The following is a 21,856-nucleotide window of genomic DNA, read 5'->3' on the forward strand; positions in this document are numbered from 1 at the left end:
CACCTGAGCAATGCAGGCGACTAGTGTCTCCATACAGGATGTGAGGAGCGTATGCGGAAGAATGGGCCAAAATCCACCTGAGCAATGCAGGCGACTAGTGTCTCCATACAGGATGTGAGGAGTGTGTGCAGAAGAATAGGCCAAATTCCACCTGAGCAATGCAGGCGACCAGTGTCTCCATACAGGATGTGAGGAGTGTGTGCGGAGGAATGGGCCAAAATCCACCTGAGCAATGCAGGCGACTAGTGTCTCCATACAGGATGTGAGGAGTGTGTGCGGAAGATTGGGTCAAAATCCACCAGAGCAATGCAGGCGACTAGTGTCTCCATACAGGATGTGAGGAGTGTGTGTGGAAGAATGGCCAAAATCCACCTGAGCAATGCAGGCGACTAGTGTCTCCATACAGGATGTGAGGAGTGTGTGCGGAAGAATGGGCCAAAATCCACCTGAGCAATACAGGCGACTAGTGTCTCCATACAGGATGTGAGGAGTGTGTGTGGAAGAATGGGCCAAAATCCACCTGAGCAATGCAGGCGACTAGTGTCTCCATACAGGAGGTGAGGAGTGTGTGCAGAAGAATGGGCCAAAATCCACCTGAGCAATGCAGGTGACTAGTGTCTCCATACAGGATGTGAGGAGTGTGTGCGGAAGAATGGGCCAAAATCCACCTGAGCAATACAGGCGACTAGTGTCTCCATACAGGATGTGAGGAGTGTGTGTGTAAGAATGGGCCAAAATCACCTGAGCAATACAGGCGACTAGTGTCTCCATACAGGATGTGAGGAGTGTGTGCGGAAGAATGGGCCAAAATTCACCTGAGCAATGCAGGCGACTAGTGTCTCCATACAGGATGTGAGGAGTGTGTGCGGAAGAATGGGCCAAAATCCACCTGAGCAATGCAGGCGACTAGTGTCTCCATACAGAATGTGAGGAGTGTGTGCGGAAGAATGGACCAAAATCCACCTGAGCAATGCAGGTGACTAGTGTCTCCATACAGGATGTGAGGAGTGTGTGTGGAAGAATGGACCAAAATCCACCTGAGCAATGCAGGCGACTAGTGTCTTCATACAGGATGTGAGGAGTGTGTGTGGAAGAATAGGCCAAAATCCACCTGAGCAATGCAGGTGACTAGTGTCTCCATACAGGATGTGAGGAGTGTGTGCAGAAGAATGGCCAAAATCCCACTGAGCAATGCAGGTGACTAGTGTCTCCATACAGGATGTGAGGAGTGTGTGTGGAAGAATGGACCAAAATCCACCTGAGCAATGCAGGTGACTAGTGTCTCCATACAGGATGTGAGGAGTGTGTGTGGAAGAATGGACCAAAATCCACCTGAGCAATGCAGGCGACTAGTGTCTTCATACAGGATGTGAGGAGTGTGTGTGGAAGAATAGGCCAAAATCCACCTGAGCAATGCAGTTGACTAGTGTCTCCATACAGGATGTGAGGAGTGTGTGCAGAAGAATGGCCAAAATCCCCCTGAGCAATGCAGGTGACTAGTGTCTCCATACAGGATGTGAGGAGTGTGTGCGGAAGAATGGGTAAAATCCACCTGAGCAATGCAGGCGACTAGTGTCTCCATACAGGGTGTGAGGAGTGTGTGTGGAAGAATGGACAAAAATCCACCTGAGCAATTCAGGCGACTAGTGTCTCCATACAGGATGTGAGGAGTGTATGTGGAAGAATGGGCCAAAATCCACCTGAGCAATGCAGGTGACCAGTGTCTCCATACAGGATGTGAGGAGTGTGTGCGGAAGAATGGGCCAAAATCCACCTGAGCAATGCAGGCGACTAGTGTCTCCATACAGGATGTGAGGAGTGTGTGCGGAAGAATGGGCCAAAATCCACCTGAGCAATGCAGGGACTAGTGTCTCCATACAGGATGTGAGGAGTGTGTGTGCGGAAGAATGGGCCAAAATCCACCTGAGCAATGCAGGCGACTAGTGTCTCCATACAGGATGTGAGGAGTGTGTGCGGAAGAATGGGCCAAAATCCACCTGAGCAATGCAGGCGACTAGTGTCTCCATACAGGATGTGAGGAGTGTGTGCAGAAGAATGGGCCAAAATGAACCTGAGCAATGCAGGTGACTAGTGTCTCCATACAGGATGTGAGGAGTGTGTGTGCGGAAGAATGGGCCAAAATCCACCTGAGCAATGCGGGCGACTAGTGTCTCCATACAGGATGTGAGGAGTGTGTGTGGAAGAATGAGCCAAAATCCACCTGAGCAATGCAGGAGACTACGGTAGTGTCTCCATACAGGATGTGAGGAGTGTGTGTGGAAGAATGGGCCAAAATCCACCTGAGCAATGCAGGTGACTAGTGTCTCCATACAGGATGTGAGGAGTGTGTATGGAAGAATGGGCCAAAATCCACCTGAGCAATGCAGGTGAGTAGTGTCTCCATACAGGATGTGAGGAGTGTGTGTGGAAGAATGGGCCAAAATCCACCTGAGCAATGCAGGTGACTAGTGTCTCCATACAGGATGTGAGGAGTGTGTGCGGAAGAATGGGCCAAAATCCACCTGAGCAATGCAGGCGACCAGTGTCTCCATACAGGATGTGAGGAGTGTGTGCGGAAGAATGGGCCAAAATCCACCTGAACAATGCAGGTGACTAGTGTCTCCATACAGGATGTGAGGAGTGTGTGTGGAAGAATGGGCCAAAATCCACCTGAGCAATGCAGGTGACTAGTGTCTCCATACAGGATGTGAGGAGTGTGTATGGAAGAATGGGCCAAAATCCACCTGAGCAATGCAGGCGACTAGTGTCTCCATACAGGATGTGAGGAGTGTGTGCGGAAGAATGGGCCAAAATCCACCTGAGCAATGCAGGCGACTAGTGTCTCCATACAGGATGTGAGGAGTGTGTGCGGAAGAATGGGCCAAAATGAACCTGAGCAATGCAGGTGACTAGTGTCTCCATACAGGATGTGAGGAGTGTGTGCGGAAGAATGGGCCAAAATCCACCTGAGCAATGCAGGCGATTAGTGTCTCCATACAGGGTGTGAGGAGTGTGTGTGCGGAAGAATGGGCCAAAATCCACCTGAGCAATGCAGGCGACTAGTGTCTCCATACAGGATGTGAGGAGTGTGTGCGGAAGAATGGGCCAAAATGAACCTGAGCAATGCAGGTGACTAGTGTCTCCATACAGGATGTGAGGAGTGTGTGCGGAAGAATGGGCCAAAATCCACCTGAGCAATGCAGGCGATTAGTGTCTCCATACAGGATGTGAGGAGTGTGTGTGGAAGAATGGGCCAAAATCCACCTGAGCAATGCAGGTGACTAGTGTCTCCATACAGGATGTGAGGAGTGTGTATGGAAGAATGGGCCAAAATCCATCTGAGCAATGCAGGTGACTAGTGTCTCCATACAGGATGTGAGGAGTGTGTGTGGAAGAATGGGCCAAAATCCACCTGAGCAATGCAGGTGACTAGTGTCTCCATACAGGATGTGAGGAGTGTGTGCGGAAGAATGGGCCAAAATCCACCTGAGCAATGCAGGCGACCAGTGTCTCCATACAGGATGTGAGGACTGTGTGCGGAAGAATGGGCCAAAATCCACCTGAACAATGCAGGTGACTAGTGTCTCCATACAGGATGTGAGGAGTGTGTGTGGAAGAATGAGCCAAAATCCACCTGAGCAATGCAGGAGACTACGGTAGTGTCTCCATACAGGATGTGAGGAGTGTGTGTGGAAGAATGGGCCAAAATCCACCTGAGCAATGCAGGCGACTAGTGTCTCCATACAGGATGTGAGGAGTGTGTATGGAAGAATGGGCCAAAATCCACCTGAACAATGCAGGTGACTAGTGTCTCCATACAGGATGTGAGGAGTGTGTATGGAAGAATGGGCCAAACTCCACCTGAGCAATGCAGGTGACTAGTGTCTCCATACAGGATGTGAGGAGTGTGTGTGGAAGAATGGGCCAAAATCCACCTGAGCAATGCAGGTGACTAGTGTCTCCATACAGGATGTGAGGAGTGTGTGCGGAAGAATGGGCCAAAATCCACCTGAGCAATGCAGGTGACTAGTGTCTCCATACAGGATGTGAGGAGTGTGTGCGGAAGAATGGCCAAAATCCACCTGAACAATGCAGGTGACTAGTGTCTCCATACAGGATGTGAGGAGTGTGTGCGGAAGAATGGGCCAAAATCCACCTGAGCAATGCAGGCGACTAGTGTCTCCATACAGGATGTGAGGAGTGTGTGTGTAAGAATGGGCCAAAATCCACCTGAGCAATGCAGGTGACTAGTGTCTCCATACAGGATGTGAGGAGTGTGTGTGTAAGAATGGGCCAAAATCCACCTGAGCAATGCAGGTGACTAGTGTCTCCATATAGGATGTGAGGAGTGTGTGCGGAAGAATGGGCCAAAATCCACCTGAGCACTGCAGGCGACTAGTGTCTCCATACAGGATGTGAGGAGTGTGTGTGTAAGAATGGGCCAAAATCCACCTGAGCAATGCAGGTGACTAGTGTCTCCATACAGGATGTGAGGAGTGTGTGCGGAAGAATGGGCCAAAATCCACCTGAGCAATGCAGGCGACTAGTGTCTCCATACAGGATGTGAGGAGTGTGTGCAGAAGAATGGACCAAAATCCACCTGAGCAATGCAGGGACTAGTGTCTCCATACAGGATGTGAGGAGTGTGTGCGGAAGACTGGGCCAAAATCCACCTGAGCAATGCAGGTGACTAGTGTCTCCATACAGGATGTGAGGAGTGTGTGCGGAAGAATAAGCCAAAATCCACCTGAGCAATGCAGGTGACCAGTGTCTCCATACAGGATGTGAGGAGTGTGTGCGGAAGAATAAGCCAAAATCCACCTGAGCAATGCAGGTGACTAGTGTCTCCATACAGGATGTGAGGAGTGTGTGCGGAAGAATGGGCCAAAATCCACCTGAGCAATGCAGGTGACTAGTGTCTCCATACAGGATGTGAGGAGTGTGTGCGGAAGAATGGACCAAAATCCCCCTGAGCAATGCAGATGACTAGTGTCTCCATACAGGATGTGAGGAGTGTGTGCGGAAGAATGGCCAAAATCCACCTGAGCAATGCAGGCGACTAGTGTCTCCATACAGGAGGTGTCTGGAAGTTTCCTCACAAACAAAGGAGAATGTGCCAAGTATTAAATACATTTCAGTAACGTGTTCAATACTTTTCTCTGTTATTTCTCATTATTACATATAATGTATGGACATCTACAGTGCTGGCCAAAAGTATTGGCGCCCCTGCAATTCTGTCAGAGAATACTCAGTTTCTTCCTGAAAATGATTGCAATCACAAATTCTTTGGTATTATGTTCATTTAATTTGTCTTCAATGAAAAAAAAATAAAAAAAATTGTGATAAAGCCAAATTGGATATAATTCCACACCAAATATAAAAAGGGGGTGGACAAAAGTATTGGCACTGTGTGAAAAATCCTGTGCTGCTTCTGTAATGTGTGTAATAACAGCGCCTGTAACTTACCTGTGGCACCTAACAGGTGCTGGCAATAATAAATCACACTTGCAGCAGGTGACATGGAGTAAAGTTGACTCAGCCTCTGTCCTGTGTCCTTGTGTGCACCACATTGAGCATGGAGAAAAGAAAGAAGACCAAAGAACTGTCTGAGGACTTGAGACTCCAAATTGTGAGGAAGCATGAGCAATCTCAAGGCTACAAGTCCATCTCCAAAGACCTGAAAGTTCCTGTGTCTATGGTGCGCAGCGTCATCAAGAAGTGTAAAGCCCATGGCACTGTGGCTAACCTCCCTAGATGTGGAAGGAAAAGAAAAATTGACGAGAGATTTCAACGCAAAATTGTGCGGATGGTGGATAAAGAACCTCGACTAACATCCAAACAAGCTCAAGCTGCCCTGCAGTCCGAGGGTACAACAGTGTCACCCGTACTATCCGTCTGCGTCTGAATGAAGAGGGACTGTATGGTAGGATACCCAGGAAGACCCCACTTCTTACCCCGAGACATAAAAAAGCCAGGCTGGAGTTTGCCAAAACTTACCTGAGAAAGCTTAAAACGTTTTGGAAGAATGTTCTCTGGTCACATGAGACAAAAGTAGAGCTTTTTGGGAAAATGTAGGGTCCAGTGTGAGAAAGCTGGGTCTTCCTCAGAGGTCATGGGTCTTCCAGCAGGACAATGGCCCAAAACACACTTCAAAAAGCACTAGAAAATGGTTTGAGAAAAAGCACTGGAGACTACAAAAGTGGCCAGCAATGAGTCCAGACCTGAACCCCATAGAAAACCTGTGGAAAGATCTCACAATGGCAGTTTGGAGAAGGCCCCCTTCAAATCTCAGGGACCCGGAGCAGTTTGCCAAAGAAGAATGGTCTAAAATTCCAGCAGAGCATTGTAAGAAACTCATTGATGGAACCGGAAGCGGTTGTGCGCAGTTATTTTGGCTAAAGGTTGTGCAACCAAGTATTAGGCTAAGGGTGCCAAGACTTTTGTCTGGCCCATTTTTGGAGTTTTGTGTGAAATGATCAATGATTTGATTTTTGTTTCATTCTCTTTTGTGTTTTTTCATTGCAAGCAAAATAAATGAAGATAATAATACAAAAGAATTTGTGACTGCAATAATTTTCAAGAAGAAACTGAGTATGATCTGACGGAATTGCAGGGGTGCCAATACTTTTGGCCAGCACTGTATAGTGATTTCATTGCCTGTGTGGATTGGATGTGTTGTTACTGACATCTGGTGAGAAATTCATGTCAATAGCAGCTTATTTCACCTGTTGCAATAATAAATATTCTTAGACTTCAGACATGGCTTTGTACGGAGATGATGCCCTCTACATCTATAGATCACCAGTATCCCGCCAGACGCTCAGGAGCCTTGTGGTGTCTCCCGCTTCTTTGCATGCCTCTGATTATGACCCTTCGCGATCTGTCCTCTGGTGTCAGAGGATAATACACTATATAATAATCACAATAATCGTATCACGATAGGAGGACACATCTTCCTCTCAATAATGTCACACTTTACTTCCCTAAAGCCAGCTTTACACCTTACAATTAGGTGTGCGATCTCGTATGCGATGTGACACGCCCAGGTCGCATATGCGATTGAATGAGATTGCACGTAGGTCGTTCATTTGCGGTCACACGAGCGTTAGTAGTCTATGTTAAATTGATCAATTTTGTGTGCGATCCTTTAGATCATGTGTTCTGTGACGTATGCATTGGGCACCTTTTTTTTTTTTTTTTTATTTATTGACTTGCCAAGCGTGTGTAATGTGTAGAGATGCGTTTTTACTATGTCATCTGCCATTCAGCTCTGCTACATGGCCGCTAACAGCAGCCACAGACAGCCATGTAGCAGAGCTGAATGGCAGATGACAGCAGACACAGACAGAGCCATGTAGCAGAGCTGAATGGCCACTGACAGCAGACACAGACAGCCATGTAGCAGAGCTGAATGGCCGCTGACAGCAGACACAGACAGCCATGTAGCAGAGCTGAATAGCCACTGACAGCAGACACAGACAGCCATGTAGCAGAGCTGAATGGCCGCTGACAGCAGACACAGACAGAGCCATGTAGCAGAGCTGAATGGCAGATGACAGCAGACACAGACAGAGCCATGTAGCAGAGCTGAATGGCAGATGACAGCAGACACAGACAGCCATGTAGCAGAGCTGAATGGCCGCTGACAGCAGACACAGACAGCCATGTAGCAGCGGTGAATGGCAGATGACAGCAGACACAGACAGCCATGTAGCAGAGCTGAATGGCAGATGACAGCAGACACAGACAGCCATGTAGCAGCGGTGAATGGCAGATGACAGCAGACACAGACAGCCATGTAGCAGACCTGAATGGCAGATGACAGCAGACACAGACAGCCATGTAGCAGCGGTGAATGGCAGATGACAGCAGACACAGACAGCCATGTAGCAGAGCTGAATGGCAGATGACAGCAGACACAGACAGAGCCGCACTGTCAGAATGAACTTGGGTGAACTTCACCCGACTTCACGGTCATGCTGCGGCTCTGTCTGTGTCGCGCCCTGATTAGCGGTCACCAGTGAAGGACTCACCGGTGACCGCTAATCTCCTAAGTGACTGAAGTTAGCAGCCCTCTCTCATACTCACCAATCCCCGATCCCCGGCTCTGCACGGCATTCACACTGCTCCGGCGGCGGAGGTGAGTAGCGCGATCAGCTGAGCTGTCACTGAGGTTACCCGCGGCCACCGCTGGATCCAGTGACAGCGGGTAACCTCAGTGACAGATCAGCTGATCGCACGGCTGTCTTCATTACCTGCGTGGAGGTGACCGGAGCGGCGGTGTCTGCTGCTGCTCCTGTCACCTCCATGCAGCAGAGCTGGACGCGACGCTGGAGGACCGTGGATTACGCCGGACATGGAGGGTTTGTCGGGGTTAATAAATTGGTAATGAGGGAATTTGTTTGTGTTTTTTATTTCTAATAAAGAATTTTTTTCGGGTGTGTGTGTTTTTTTACTGTCACTTACAGATTAATCATGGAGGGTGTCTCATAGACGCCTGACATGATTAATTTAGGACTTATTGGCAGCTATGGGCTGCCAATAACTCCTTATTACCCCGATTTGCCAACGCACCAGGGCAAATCGGGAAGAGCCGGGTACTGTCCCAGAACTGTCGCATCTTATGTATGCGGCAATTCTGGGCGGCTGTTGGCTGATATTGTTAGGCTGGGGGGCTCCCCATAACGTGGAGCTCCCCATCCTGAGAATACCAGCCTTCAGCCGTATGGCTTTATCTGGCTGGTTTTAAAATTGGGGGGGACCGCACGCCGTTTTTTTTAATTATTTATTTATTTATTTCACTACACAGTATAGACACGCCCACCGGCTGCTGTGATTGGGTGCAGTGTGACACCTGTCACTCAGCGTGGGGGCGTGTCTCACTGTAACCAATCATAGGCGCCGGTGGGCGGGGTAAGCAGGGAATACGAGATTGTTTAATGGGCGGCCGGCTTTTTCAAAACAGTAAAAGCCGCCGGAGCAGTGTGAATGCCGTGCAGCGCCGGGGATCGGTGAGTATATGAGAGAGGGGGATAGACTGACATGGACTGAGAGTGAGGGACAGAGATAGTGACGGACTGACAGAGATTAGTGCATGACAGACATTGTGAGGCGCTTTTCAGCTGCGCTCTGAAGCAGACCTTTTTTAAGCTGCGGTGCAGAGCGCACACCTGCGCACATAGCCTCAGACACCAAAATCGTATGAGGGATGTCACACGTTACAATTCACTAGTTTCGTACAACAAAACGTCCAATGTATGAGGAATAAACGACGTGTATGCGATCACCGTATTTTCGTTCAATATCGATCGCATGTAGGTTTCACACGCAAACACGTCACGAACGATGCCGGATGTGCATCACTTACAACTTGACCCCGACGACGGATTGAAGGATTTATTGAAGTGTGTAAAGCAGGCTTAAGAAACACCGGGATATGTGATCTCTGGACATTCTCTGTGTGATCCTGTGATGCAGAGATCCAGAGTCTCCTCTGAGCCGGATTTCGGGATCAGCCTGACAAATAGATCCGACATTTCTTTCCACGCTGTTGCTGTCTCCGTTTGTTAGAAAGTCAGATTCCATGTTTAAGAGATACTGTATGAGCTTAGCATCATTAAATCTGATTGCGGACTATATACGAGATCATAATATAGTGCCTTGAAAAAGTTTTCATACCCCACAAACGTTTACAACTTTTTCACATTACTCCCACAATCTGTAATGTATTTTATTGGGATTTTATGTGACACCAACACTAAGTAACAAGTATTTGTGAAGTGTAAAGGAAATGATACCGGGTTTTCAAAACACTATAAAAATATAAATCTGAATATTGTGAGATGCATTTGTATTCAGCCCCCTGTAGTCTGATCCCCCTAAATAAAAGCCTGAGTGACCAGTCACCTCCATACATCACATAATCAGTACACGGCCTACTCCTGGGGAAATTCTCCTTAGTATAACTACAGCTGATCTGTGACAGCCTCAGAGGTTTGTGTGAGAACATCAGGGATCAAACAAGGAACCCACCAGACCGGTCAGGGATAAAGAGGAGTAAAGCAGGGTTAGGTTATAAAAAAATATAGCCCAAGTTCTGAACATTTCTTGATGAACTGTTCAGTCCATAATCTAAAAGTGGAAGGAGTACAGCACAATTGCAAACCTACAAAACACGGCGTCCACTAAAACTGACATACCACGAAGAACAGCACTATTGAGAGAAGTAGCCGGGAGGCCCATTGTCACTGGGGAGCAGTAGAGATCATAGCTCGGGAAAATCTGTCCATAGGACGACAATTTGACTCCACAAATCTGCCCTTTCTGGAAGAGAGGCAAGAAGAAATTTTTGAAAAGCAAGAGATAAGAAATCCTATTTACAGTTTGCAAAAAGCCATGTAGGAGACACAGCGAGCGGTGGAGGAAGGGGCTCTGGTCAGATGAGATCAAAGGAGAACCTTTTGGGCTAAATACAAAACACTACGTGTGGTGAAAAACTAACCCTGGACATCGCCCTGAAAACATCCTCCCCACTGTCATACATGGTGAAGGCAGCATCCTGCTGTGGGGAGGCTTTTCTTCAGCAGGGGCAGGGAAGCTGGACAGAGGTGATGGGAAGATGGATGGAGCTAAATACAGGACAATCCTGCAGGGAAACCTCATAGAAGCTGCAGAAGACCGCGGCGTAGGTTCACCTTCCAGCAGAACAACGACCACCCTCCACATCCTGCAGAGCTACAATGGAGGGTTCAGACCAGAGCATATTCCTGTGTGTGAGCGGCCGAGTCACAGCCCAGACCCAAATCCACCGAGAATCTGTGACAAGATGTGAAAATCACAGATCACAGACATCTCCATCCAATATCACTGAGCGAGAGAAGAGGAAAATGTCACCTCTAGATGTGCAAAGCTAAAGAGACCCCAAAAGACAGAGAAAGGTGGTCCTACAAAGTATTGAGTCCAGGGGGAATACTAAAGTGATGCCCTGGCAAAACCAGGTAGTCACACAGAGAGGCCCCCGCACAACACCTTCCCACACAGGGTTACATACAGCCGACCTGAAACCCTAGCCACCCTCCCTTAGGGTAGGACAGACACACCAGTGGGCCGGGCCAGGCGGATGAGAAACGCCCACCTAGGGGTCTGGAGAACCCGGGGCGGGAAAAGAGTCAGTTAAGAGTTGAGAGTCTGAAGTTGTAGTTCAGGTGGAGTGGAGTAGTAGTGAGGAGGTGAAGCTCAAGTTCAGAAAGGAAAGGCATCTAAGTTGGAGCCCCGGCGTACTGGCTAGGTGGCAGACGGTGGTCCGTATCTAACAGGAGACGGGAAGGCAGCTGCCAGAGATCCGAGGTGGACCAGGACAGGGTTGGAGCCCGTCGGTACCAACACCGGAGAACCGACCCGGAAACCATGCACAGGGGGGGGTACTTAGACCCTGAAGCCAGGACCGGAACCAACGGCCTAGCTTATTAACCAATTGAGGGCAGGATTATAGGTCCTGTCCCAACCAAAGTCCCAAAAGCAGACAACAGCCCACCGCGGGGGATAGGGCATCCGCCCGGTAGATCCCAAGGGTCAGCGTCAGCGGGCAAGGCTCCCAACAAAAGGACCAGGAGCGTACTCCCGTGTTTCACACCAGGAAGTCCAACACACTAAACACAGAGTGCAGAGGAAAGTGATACGGATCATCAGCCCGGGTGAGGGACCAGATACACCCGACGACGGCGGCCGGCCACCAGCACCTTGGTTTACCACTGGACTTGTGTGACTTATTCAACCATGAGAAACCTAACATTCCCCGGTCCGACCGGGTGCGCCGGCCCCTGCAATTACCATCCCCGGCATAAAGACACTGGGCCCCGGGGCATCCATCCCTACCCACGGAGGGGTTAACATCCAGCTGCCATCCCATCGCCCCTGGGTATCCCACAACAGTAGCGGTGGTGCCACACTTCACCACACACCGTGGGTGGCGTCACAGACAGTTTATGGCAAATCCCGTACAAATACGTCCCCTTTTATTTGAAGTGTCCACGCGACCCCCGGATCCGGTAGAATCCCTCGAGCCACACTGCGGATCCGGACCCGAGCAGCCTGGCTGCTGGCACGGGGGCGGTACACTAATACATGATTGAAAATGTTCCTACAAAGTACTGACCCTGGCGGCTGAATACAAATGCAAGACAGAGAAAGGTGGTCCTACAAAGTACAGACTCCAGGGACTGAATACAAATGCAAGACAGAGAAAGGTGGTCCTACAAAGTACAGACTCCAGGGACTGAATACAAATGCAAGACAGAGAAAGGTGGTCCTACAAAGAACTGACTCCAGGGACTGAATACAAATGCAAGACAGAGAAAGGTGGTCCTACAAAGTACAGACTCCAGGGACTGAATACAAATGCAAGACAGAGAAAGGTGGTCCTACAAAGAACTGACTCCAGGGACTGAATACAAATGCAAGACAGAGAAAGGTGGTCCTACAAAGTACAGACTCCAGGGACTGAATACAAATGCAAGACAGAGAAAGGTGGTCCTACAAAGAACTGACTCCAGGGACTGAATACAAATGCAAGACAGAGAAAGGTGGTCCTACAAAGAACTGACTCCAGGGACTGAATACAAATGCAAGACAGAGAAAGGTGGTCCTACAAAGTACAGACTCCAGGGACTGAATACAAATGCAAGACAGAGAAAGGTGGTCCTACAAAGTACAGACTCCAGGGACTGAATACAAATGCAAGACAGAGAAAGGTGGTCCTACAAAGTACAGACTCCAGGGACTGAATACAAATGCAAGACAGAGAAAGGTGGTCCTACAAAGAACTGACTCCAGGGACTGAATACAAATGCAAGACAGAGAAAGGTGGTCCTACAAAGTACAGACTCCAGGGACTGAATACAAATGCAAGACAGAGAAAGGTGGTCCTACAAAGTACAGACTCCAGGGACTGAATACAAATGCAAGACAGAGAAAGGTGGTCCTACAAAGAACTGACTCCAGGGACTGAATACAAATGCAAGACAGAGAAAGGTGGTCCTACAAAGAACTGACTCCAGGGACTGAATACAAATGCAAGACAGAGAAAGGTGGTCCTACAAAGTACAGACTCTGGGGGCTGAATACAAATGCACATCACATTTTTCATATATCACAGGTTTATAAAATATGGGTTTATGACAATGTTTTCACATCCAATGACTGATACTTTTCTTATGCCCTGATTTCAATTAACACTTCTATCTATGGATTTTGCACAAAACATAAGTGAAATTACGTACAAGTGAAAAGAACAAGAAAAATCTTTTTTGTAGCCAAAAATGTGCCCAATATTATCAGCTCAGGAACATGGCTGCAATAGACCTGAGCACGTCGTGAGAAAGTCTGGAAGGAATTCCTTTCTCCTCTTCTGTAGCATGAAGAACAGGTCCAGGAGCGAGCAGGATCTTTCCTTAGTCTAGAGCCAGTTCTGCAGAATGTTTAGGAAGGTCCAAGTCCTGGACTAAATCATTATTTCAAGATGTAAAATAAGCTGCAGCTCGTTGGGACCAGTGTGAAAGTCTCCTCAGAATCCGTCTGAATCTTCTGAATCAGGTGAATCTTTAAGTTTCTCCGGAGGTGAAGGGACCGGTGATCCTGGACCGCGAGGCGCAGGGTGAGTCGCTGACAGGAGATTCGGGCATATTATTTCCTTTTCATTTGTAAAGGTTGAAGCCCTCCACGTTGCCCGCACAGTGCCAGCCATCACTAGGATTTTACGATTCCCTCCAGATCAGAGGCTGAAAATCTCCTTTCCTCCCCACGGCAACCAATCACAGAGCAGACTAAAGTTCTTATACTGCTGAGGTAAAGTGAAAGCTGTGCTCTGATTGGTTGCTATGCACACTACCACACTCTAATGGACTGTGACTGAAAGAAAATCTACCTTTGCTCCGCATAGCAACCAATCACAGAGCAGATTTACATTCTTATACTGCTGAGGTAAAGTGAAAGCTGTGCTCTGATTGGTTGCTATGCACACTACCACACTCTAATGGACTGTGACTGAAAGAAACTCTGTCTTTGCTCCGCACAGCAACCAATCACAGAGCAGATTTACATTCTTATACTGATGAGGTAAAGTGAAAGCTGTGCTCTGATTGGTTGCTATGCACACTACCACACTCTAATGGACTGTGACTGAAAGAAACTCTGTCTTTGCTCCGCACAGCAACCAATCACAGTGCAGATTTAAGTTCTTATACCGCTGAGATAAAATGAAAGCTGTGCTCTGATTGGTTGCTATGCACACTACCACACTCTAATGGACTGTGACTGAAAGAAACTCTGTCTTTCCTACCCACGGCAACCAATCACAGAGCAGACTAAAGTTCTTATACTGCTGAGGTAAAGTGAAAGCTGTGCTCTGATTGGTTGCTATGCACACTACCACACTCTAATGGACTGTGACTGAAAGAAACTCTGTTTTTGCTCCGCATAGCAACCAATCACAGTGCAGATTTAAGTTCTTATACCGCTGAGGTAAAATGAAAGCTGTGCTCTGATTGGTTGCTATGCACACTACCACACTCTAGTGGACTGTGACTGAAAGAAAATCTGCTTTTGCTCCCCACAGCAACCAATCACAGAGCAGACTAAAGTTCTTATACTGCTGAGGTAAAGTGAAAGCTGTGCTCTGATTGGTCGCTATGGACACAATCACACTATTTGGGAGCTCGTTAAGAAGATCTTCTCTGCCCACAGCAGCCTATCGCAGCGCAGCGTCCATTCATTTCCAACCAATCTAATGACACCAAAATCATCCACCAAAAGTGACATAAAAGGGTCAAAGTAAGAAAAAGCCGATGGAGTCCGTCTGTGAAAAAACTGCACGTGAGGGAATATCTTCGATAAAGATCACCTTTTACTGTCTAAATGATTTAATCTTCAGAGCCGAGTATTTAGGAAATGTATCAATTCCTTTATACTTTCACTTAATGTTCTTATCACATCAAATCCCAATAACAGACATTTACGTTTGTGGGTGTAACGTGAGAAAATGTGGAAAAGATCACGGGGTATGAATACTTTTTGAAGACACCATACCTCGGTGATATCTAACAGTGCCCTTATATTACCTTATCGTACTGTATAATGCTCACATGAGAAAGGATACAGAGAACATATGACATTATCACATCTAAATAACACTGCCATAATGCATCATATAGAGGACAAATAATAAGAATAACCAGCTCTGCCCTCACCTACTGTATCCTCACCCATCCCTTGTAGACGATGAGTCCTCGCAGGCAGGGTCTTCTCTCCTCCTGTAGACTGAGCCCTCGCGGGCAGGGACCTCTATCCCCTGTAGACTGTGAGCCCTCGCGGGCAGGGACCTCTATCCCCTGTAGACTGTGAGCCCTCGCGGGCAGGGACCTCTATCCTCCTGTAGACTGTGAGGCCTCGCGGGCAGGGTCCTCTATCCTCCTGTAGACTGAGCCCTCGCGGGCAGGGACCTCTATCCCCTGTAGACTGTGAGCCCTCGCGGGCAGGGACCTCTATCCTCCTGTAGACCGTGAGCCCTCGCGGGCAGGGTCCTCCGTCCTCCTGTAGACTGTGAGCCCTCGCGGGCAGGGACCTCCGTCCTCCTGTACCTGTCTGTGTCTTGTATTGTTTATTATTATTGTACTTGTCCCTATTATGTATACCCCTTTCACATGTAAAGCGCCATGGAATTGATGGCGCTATAATAATAAATAATAATAATAATAATACTACCATACAGTGCCCACATATTACCTTTATTGTACCGTATAATGCTCATATAAGAAACGATAAAGAGAACATATGACATTATCACTCGAATACCTCAAATATTCGGCTTTGCCAATATTTGCCGAATAAATCCCCACTATTCGCGAATATTCGATGCACAATGTAAGTCTATGGGAGACTCGAATAACAACTATTCGGGTTTCCCATAGACTTACATTGCACATTGAATATTCGCATAGCGGCGACCTATTCGTTGAATATTCGCAGAGCCGAATATTTGAGGTATTTGATCATCCCTAATTATCACATCTAAATAATACCTACTAGTGACCCCATAATACTGCCATACTGCATCATACAGAGGACAAATAATGCTACCATACAGTGCCCACATATTACTGTCTGGCACCATATAGTGCTCATACAACGATACAGAGAACACATGACATTACTACATCTAAATGATACCTTCTAGTGACCACATAATACTGACATACTGCATCAAACAGGGGATAAATAATACTACCATATAGTGCCAGCATATTACCTTATCTACCGTATAGTGCTCATATGAGAAACGATACACGAAACACTTAACATTACCACATCTAAATAATACCTTCTAGTGACCACATAATACTGCCATATTGAATCATACATAGCTCACATAAGACACTACGCAGAGAACCTATGTTTTTTGGTTTTCCTACATGGACCCAATGTCTCCTCGTAGAGGGCGAGGCCGGACAGGTCATGCTGAGCAGACACCCTGTATCTCGGTCATCATGAATGGTTGTCATGTGTGTCCACCCTCACAGTTGACTTTGGTTTTGGTGTTTTCGGTACTCACCGATGAGTGGCACGTTTTCGGAGGGTGGCATACTCTCAGCCACAAGCAGCTGGAACACGGTGAGGGCCAGAAGAACGGTGACACCCAGGGACACCTTCTCCCCAGAGTCTGCCGGGAGGTAGAAGCCCAGCGGAGCCAGGAAGGAGATCATCACACAAGGAAGGAGGAGGTTGAAGATGTAGAAGGAGGCTCTCCTCTTCAGCATCAGGGTGTAGGTGACATCGGGGTACGGCTCCGAGCAGCAGCCATAGGTGATCACGTTCTTCTTCGCTGGCATTCCCAGCACCTCCCACTCTACGTTCTCCACAAAGTCCGTCAGATCCCCAGTATCCAGACCGTTCAGGATGTCGATCTGATTACCATTATATGTCCAAGAGCCGAAGGTCAAGCGACATTGCTGTCCATCAAAGGGGAAGAAGGAGACATCCACCTTACAGGAGCTCTTCGTGATGGCCGGAGAGTCCCACATGATCTGCCCGTCGTATCGGATCACCACGTTAGTCTCCATCGATCCGGTAAACTGATCATCAGCGCTGAAAACAGGGAAAAACAGAGAAAAACCATAATAGTGTAGACTGGATTATTGTACTGATCCCGGGAACAGGTCTTATCCTCCAGTCACCTCCAGAGCTGCAGTCACTGTTCTGCTGTTACATCATGTCTTATCCTCCAGTCACCTCCAGAGCTGCAGTGACTATTCTGCTGTTACATCATGTCTTATCCTCCAGTCACCTCCAGAGCTGCAGTCACTGTTCTGCTGTTACATCATGTCTTATCCTCCAGTCACCTCCAGAGCTGCAGTCACTGTTCTGCTGTTACATCATGTCTTATCCTCCAGTCACCTCCAGAGCTGCAGTCACTGTTCTGCTGTTACATCATGTCTTATCCTCCAGTCACCTCCAGAGCTGCAGTCACTGTTTGCCTTACATCGTGTCCTATTTTTCACTCACCTGAGGAGCTGCAGTCATTATTCTGCTGTTACATTATGTCTTATCCTCCAGTCACCTCCAGAGCTGCATTCACTATTCTTCTGTTCTACTGTCTCTTATTTCTATGGTGCCAACGTATTCTGCAGCACTTTACAATTCAGGGGTTCATATACAAACAAACATAAGTAACAGTTATAGAAGATACAATAACTAAAGCCATCAGCAAAAAATGGCGGATAGATAAAGGCTGCATGAGCCGTCACCAGCCAAGCTTTGTAATGGTTTCGGGTGCGGTGGAGTTTGAGGGAGTATTATGTTCTGAGAAATAGTGGAGGGGATATAGATGAACTGACTTTGATTAGGGAGGGTGATAGGCCACTCTAAAAAGATATGTTTTTAAGGAGCGTTTGAAGCTGTGTAAGTTGTGCATCTTCCTATTTTCTTGGGGTAGAGCATTCCAGAGGGTGGTGCAGCTCGGGAGAAGTCTTGGAGCAAGGAGTGGAAGGATCGGATTAGTGTGGATGATAGTTAAAAGTCATAAGATGAGACATGCAATGATAAGACACAATGTAACTGCAGCTCTGGAGGTGACTAGAGTACAAGTCGTGTAATAGCAAAATAGTGACTGCTGCTCTTGAGGTGACTGGAGGATAAGACATGATGATGTGACAGCAGAATAGTGAGTGCAGTTCTGGAGGTGACTGGAGGATAAGACACGATGAAACAGCAGAATAGTAACTGCAGCTCTGGAGGTTACTGGAGGATAAGACACTATGTAACAGCAGAATAGTGACTGCAGCTCTGGAGGTGACAGGAAAATAAGACACAATGTAGCAGCAGAATAGTGACTGCAACTCTGGAGGATAAGATATAATGTAACAGCAGAATAGTGATTGCAGCTCTGGAGGTGACTGGAGGATAATGCTGTAACTCTGGATCATTATAGGACTAGTGAAGGCCAGGGACATAATCTCGGTCACAGAGGGTGCAATTTGGCAGGAAGCCAGTGCATATCTCAGCTGGGTATGGATCTGAGGACGCACATTCAGATGAAATGTATTGCAACACAAAGAACCACCGGCTCCCCGCACTGCAATACTTGCTGCTGGCAAATCAGAGGCCGGAAGCTGACGTTCACATGAATGTCACAGTTAGCACATGGCAGTCACATCATACGACGCTCATTGCAGCAATGTTTGATTCAGCTGCCGGCCTCTACCCCAGCTTTTACAGAGGACACCGCACGTCATAGGAATAGGGGAAGGTGAAATGTGTTAAAGAAGAGTGGAAGAAATGAATACTGGTGACCACCAAAATGAGGAATATTATTACTGGAAGGGGCCAGGATGGGGAATGTTATTAATGGAAGGGGCCAGGATGGGGAATGTTATTAATGGAAGGGGCCAGGATGGGGAATGTTATTAATGGAAGGGGCCAGGATGAGGAATGTTATTAATGGAAGGGGCCAGGATGGGGAATGTTATTAATGGAAGGGGCCAGGATGGGGAATGTTATTAATGGAAGGGGCCAGGATGGGGAATGTTATTAATGGAAGGGGCCAGGATGGGGAATGTTATTAATGGAAGGATCCAGGACAGAGAATGTTATTAATGGAAGGGGCCAGGATGGGGAATGTTATTAATGGAAGGATCCAGGACAGAGAATGTTATTAATGGAAGGGGCCAGGATGGGGAATGTTATTAATGGAAGGGGCCAGGATGGGGAATGTTATTAATGGAAGGGGCCAGGATGGGGAATGTTATTAATGGAAGGGGCCAGGATGGGGAATGTTATTAATGGAAGGGGCCAGGATGGGGAATGTTATTAATGGAAGGGGCCAGGATGGGGAATGTTATTAATGGAAGGGGCCAGGATGGGGAATGTTATTAATGGAAGGGGCCAGGATGGGGAATGTTATTAATGGAAGGGGCCAGGATGAGGAATGTTATTAATGGAAGGGGCCAGGATGGGGAATGTTATTAATGGAAGGGGCCAGGATAGGGAATGTTATTAATGGAAGGGGCCAGGAGGGGGAATGTTATTAATGGAAGGGGCCAGGATGGGGAATGTTATTAATGGAAGGATCCAGGACAGAGAATGTTATTAATGGAAGGGGCCAGGATGGGGAATGTTATTAATGGAAGGGGCCAGGATGGGGAATGTTATTAATGGAAGGGGCCAGGATGGGGAATGTTATTAATGGAAGGGGCCAGGATGGGGAATGTTATTAATGGAAGGGGCCAGGATGGGGAATGTTATTAATGGAAGGGGCCAGGATGGGGAATGTTATTAATGGAAGGGGCCAGTATGGAGAATGTTATTAATGGAAGGGGCCAGGATGAGGAATGTTATTAATGGAAGGGGCCAGGATGGGGAATGTTATTAATGGAAGGGGCCAGGATGGGGAATGTTATTAATGGAAGGGGCCAGGATGGGGAATGTTATTAATGGAAGGGGCCAGGATGGGGAATGTTATTAATGGAAGGGGCCAGGATGGGGAATGTTATTAATGGAAGGGGCCAGGATGGGGAATGTTATTAATGGAAGGGGCCAGGATGGGGAATGTTATTAATGGAAGGGGCCAGTATGGAGAATGTTATTAATGGAAGGGGCCAGGATGAGGAATGTTATTAATGGAAGGGGCCAGGATGAGGAATGTTATTAATGGAAGGGGCCAGGATGGGGAATGTTATTAATGGAAGGGGCCAGGATGGGGAATGTTATTAATGGAAGGGGCCAGTATGGAGAATGTTATTAATGGAAGGGGCCAGGATGAGGAATGTTATTAATGGAAGGGGCCAGGATGAGGAATGTTATTAATGGAAGGGGCCAGGATGAGGAATGTTATTAATGGAAGGGGCCAGGATGGGGAATGTTATTAATGGAAGGGGCCAGGATGAGGAATATTATTAATGGAAGGGGCCAGGATGAGGAATATTATTAATGGAAGGGGCCAGGATGGGGAATGTTATTAATGGAAGAAGCCAGGATGGGGAATGTTATTAATGGAAGGGGCCAGGATGAGGAATATTATTAATGGAAGGGGCCAGGATGGGGAATGTTATTACTGGAAGAAGCCAGGATGGGGAATGTTATTAATGGAAGGGGCCAGGATGAGGAATGTTATTAATGGAAGGGGCCAGGATGGGGAATGTTATTACTGGAAGAAGCCAGGATGGGGAATGTTATTAATGGAAGGGGCCAGGATGGGGAATGTTATTAATGGAAGGGGCCAGGATGGGGAATGTTATTAATGGAAGGGGCCAGGATGAGGAATGTTATTAATGGAAGGGGCCAGGATGGGGAATGTTATTAATGGAAGGGGCCAGGATGGGGAATGTTATTAATGGAAGGGGCCAGGAGGGGGAATGTTATTAATGGAAGGGGCCAGGATGGGGAATGTTATTAATGGAAGGATCCAGGACAGAGAATGTTATTAATGGAAGGGGCCAGGACGAGGAATATTATTAATGGAAGGGGCCAGGATGGGGAATGTTATTAATGGAAGGGGCCAGGATGGGGAATGTTATTAATGGAAGGGGCCAGGATGGGGAATGTTATTAATGGAAGGGGCCAGGATGGGGAATGTTATTAATGGAAGGGGCCAGGATGGGGAATGTTATTAATGGAAGGGGCCAGGATGGGGAATGTTATTAATGGAAGGGGCCAGGATGGGGAATGTTATTAATGGAAGGGGCCAGTATGGAGAATGTTATTAATGGAAGGGGCCAGGATGAGGAATGTTATTAATGGAAGGGGCCAGGATAAGGAATGTTATTAATGGAAGGGGCCAGGATGGGGAATGTTATTAATGGAAGGGGCCAGGATGGGGAATGTTATTAATGGAAGGGGCCAGTATGGAGAATGTTATTAATGGAAGGGGCCAGGATGAGGAATGTTATTAATGGAAGTGGCCAGGATGAGGAATGTTATTAATGGAAGGGGCCAGGATGAGGAATGTTATTAATGGAAGGGGCCAGGATGGGGAATGTTATTAATGGAAGGGGCCAGGATGAGGAATATTATTAATGGAAGGGGCCAGGATGAGGAATATTATTAATGGAAGGGGCCAGGATGGGGAATGTTATTAATGGAAGAAGCCAGGATGGGGAATGTTATTAATGGAAGGGGCCAGGATGAGGAATATTATTAATGGAAGGGGCCAGGATGGGGAATGTTATTACTGGAAGAAGCCAGGATGGGGAATGTTATTAATGGAAGGGGCCAGGATGAGGAATATTATTAATGGAAGGGGCCAGGATGGAGAATGTTATTACTGGAAGAAGCAAGGATGGGGAATGTTATTAATGGAAGGGGCCAGGAT

At 47.5% G+C, this 21,856-nt stretch overlaps 1 protein-coding gene across 2 annotated transcripts in view; it reads right to left on the reverse strand.

Annotated features, from left to right (window-relative positions):
- The window catches only part of LOC142292370 (neuronal acetylcholine receptor subunit alpha-10-like), a 159,742-nt gene that overhangs the window by 14,925 nt on the left and 122,961 nt on the right, over positions 1 to 21,856 (reverse strand). For both annotated transcript variants that reach the window (XM_075337693.1, XM_075337694.1), the window contains one exon: positions 16,604 to 17,136. In XM_075337693.1, coding sequence (XP_075193808.1) covers positions 16,604 to 17,136 — 533 coding nt within the window. The remainder of the gene's footprint in view (positions 1 to 16,603; positions 17,137 to 21,856) is intronic.

This window comes from Anomaloglossus baeobatrachus, chromosome 2, assembly GCF_048569485.1.
Source record: "Anomaloglossus baeobatrachus isolate aAnoBae1 chromosome 2, aAnoBae1.hap1, whole genome shotgun sequence".
Taxonomy (NCBI): Eukaryota; Metazoa; Chordata; class Amphibia; order Anura; family Aromobatidae; genus Anomaloglossus; species Anomaloglossus baeobatrachus.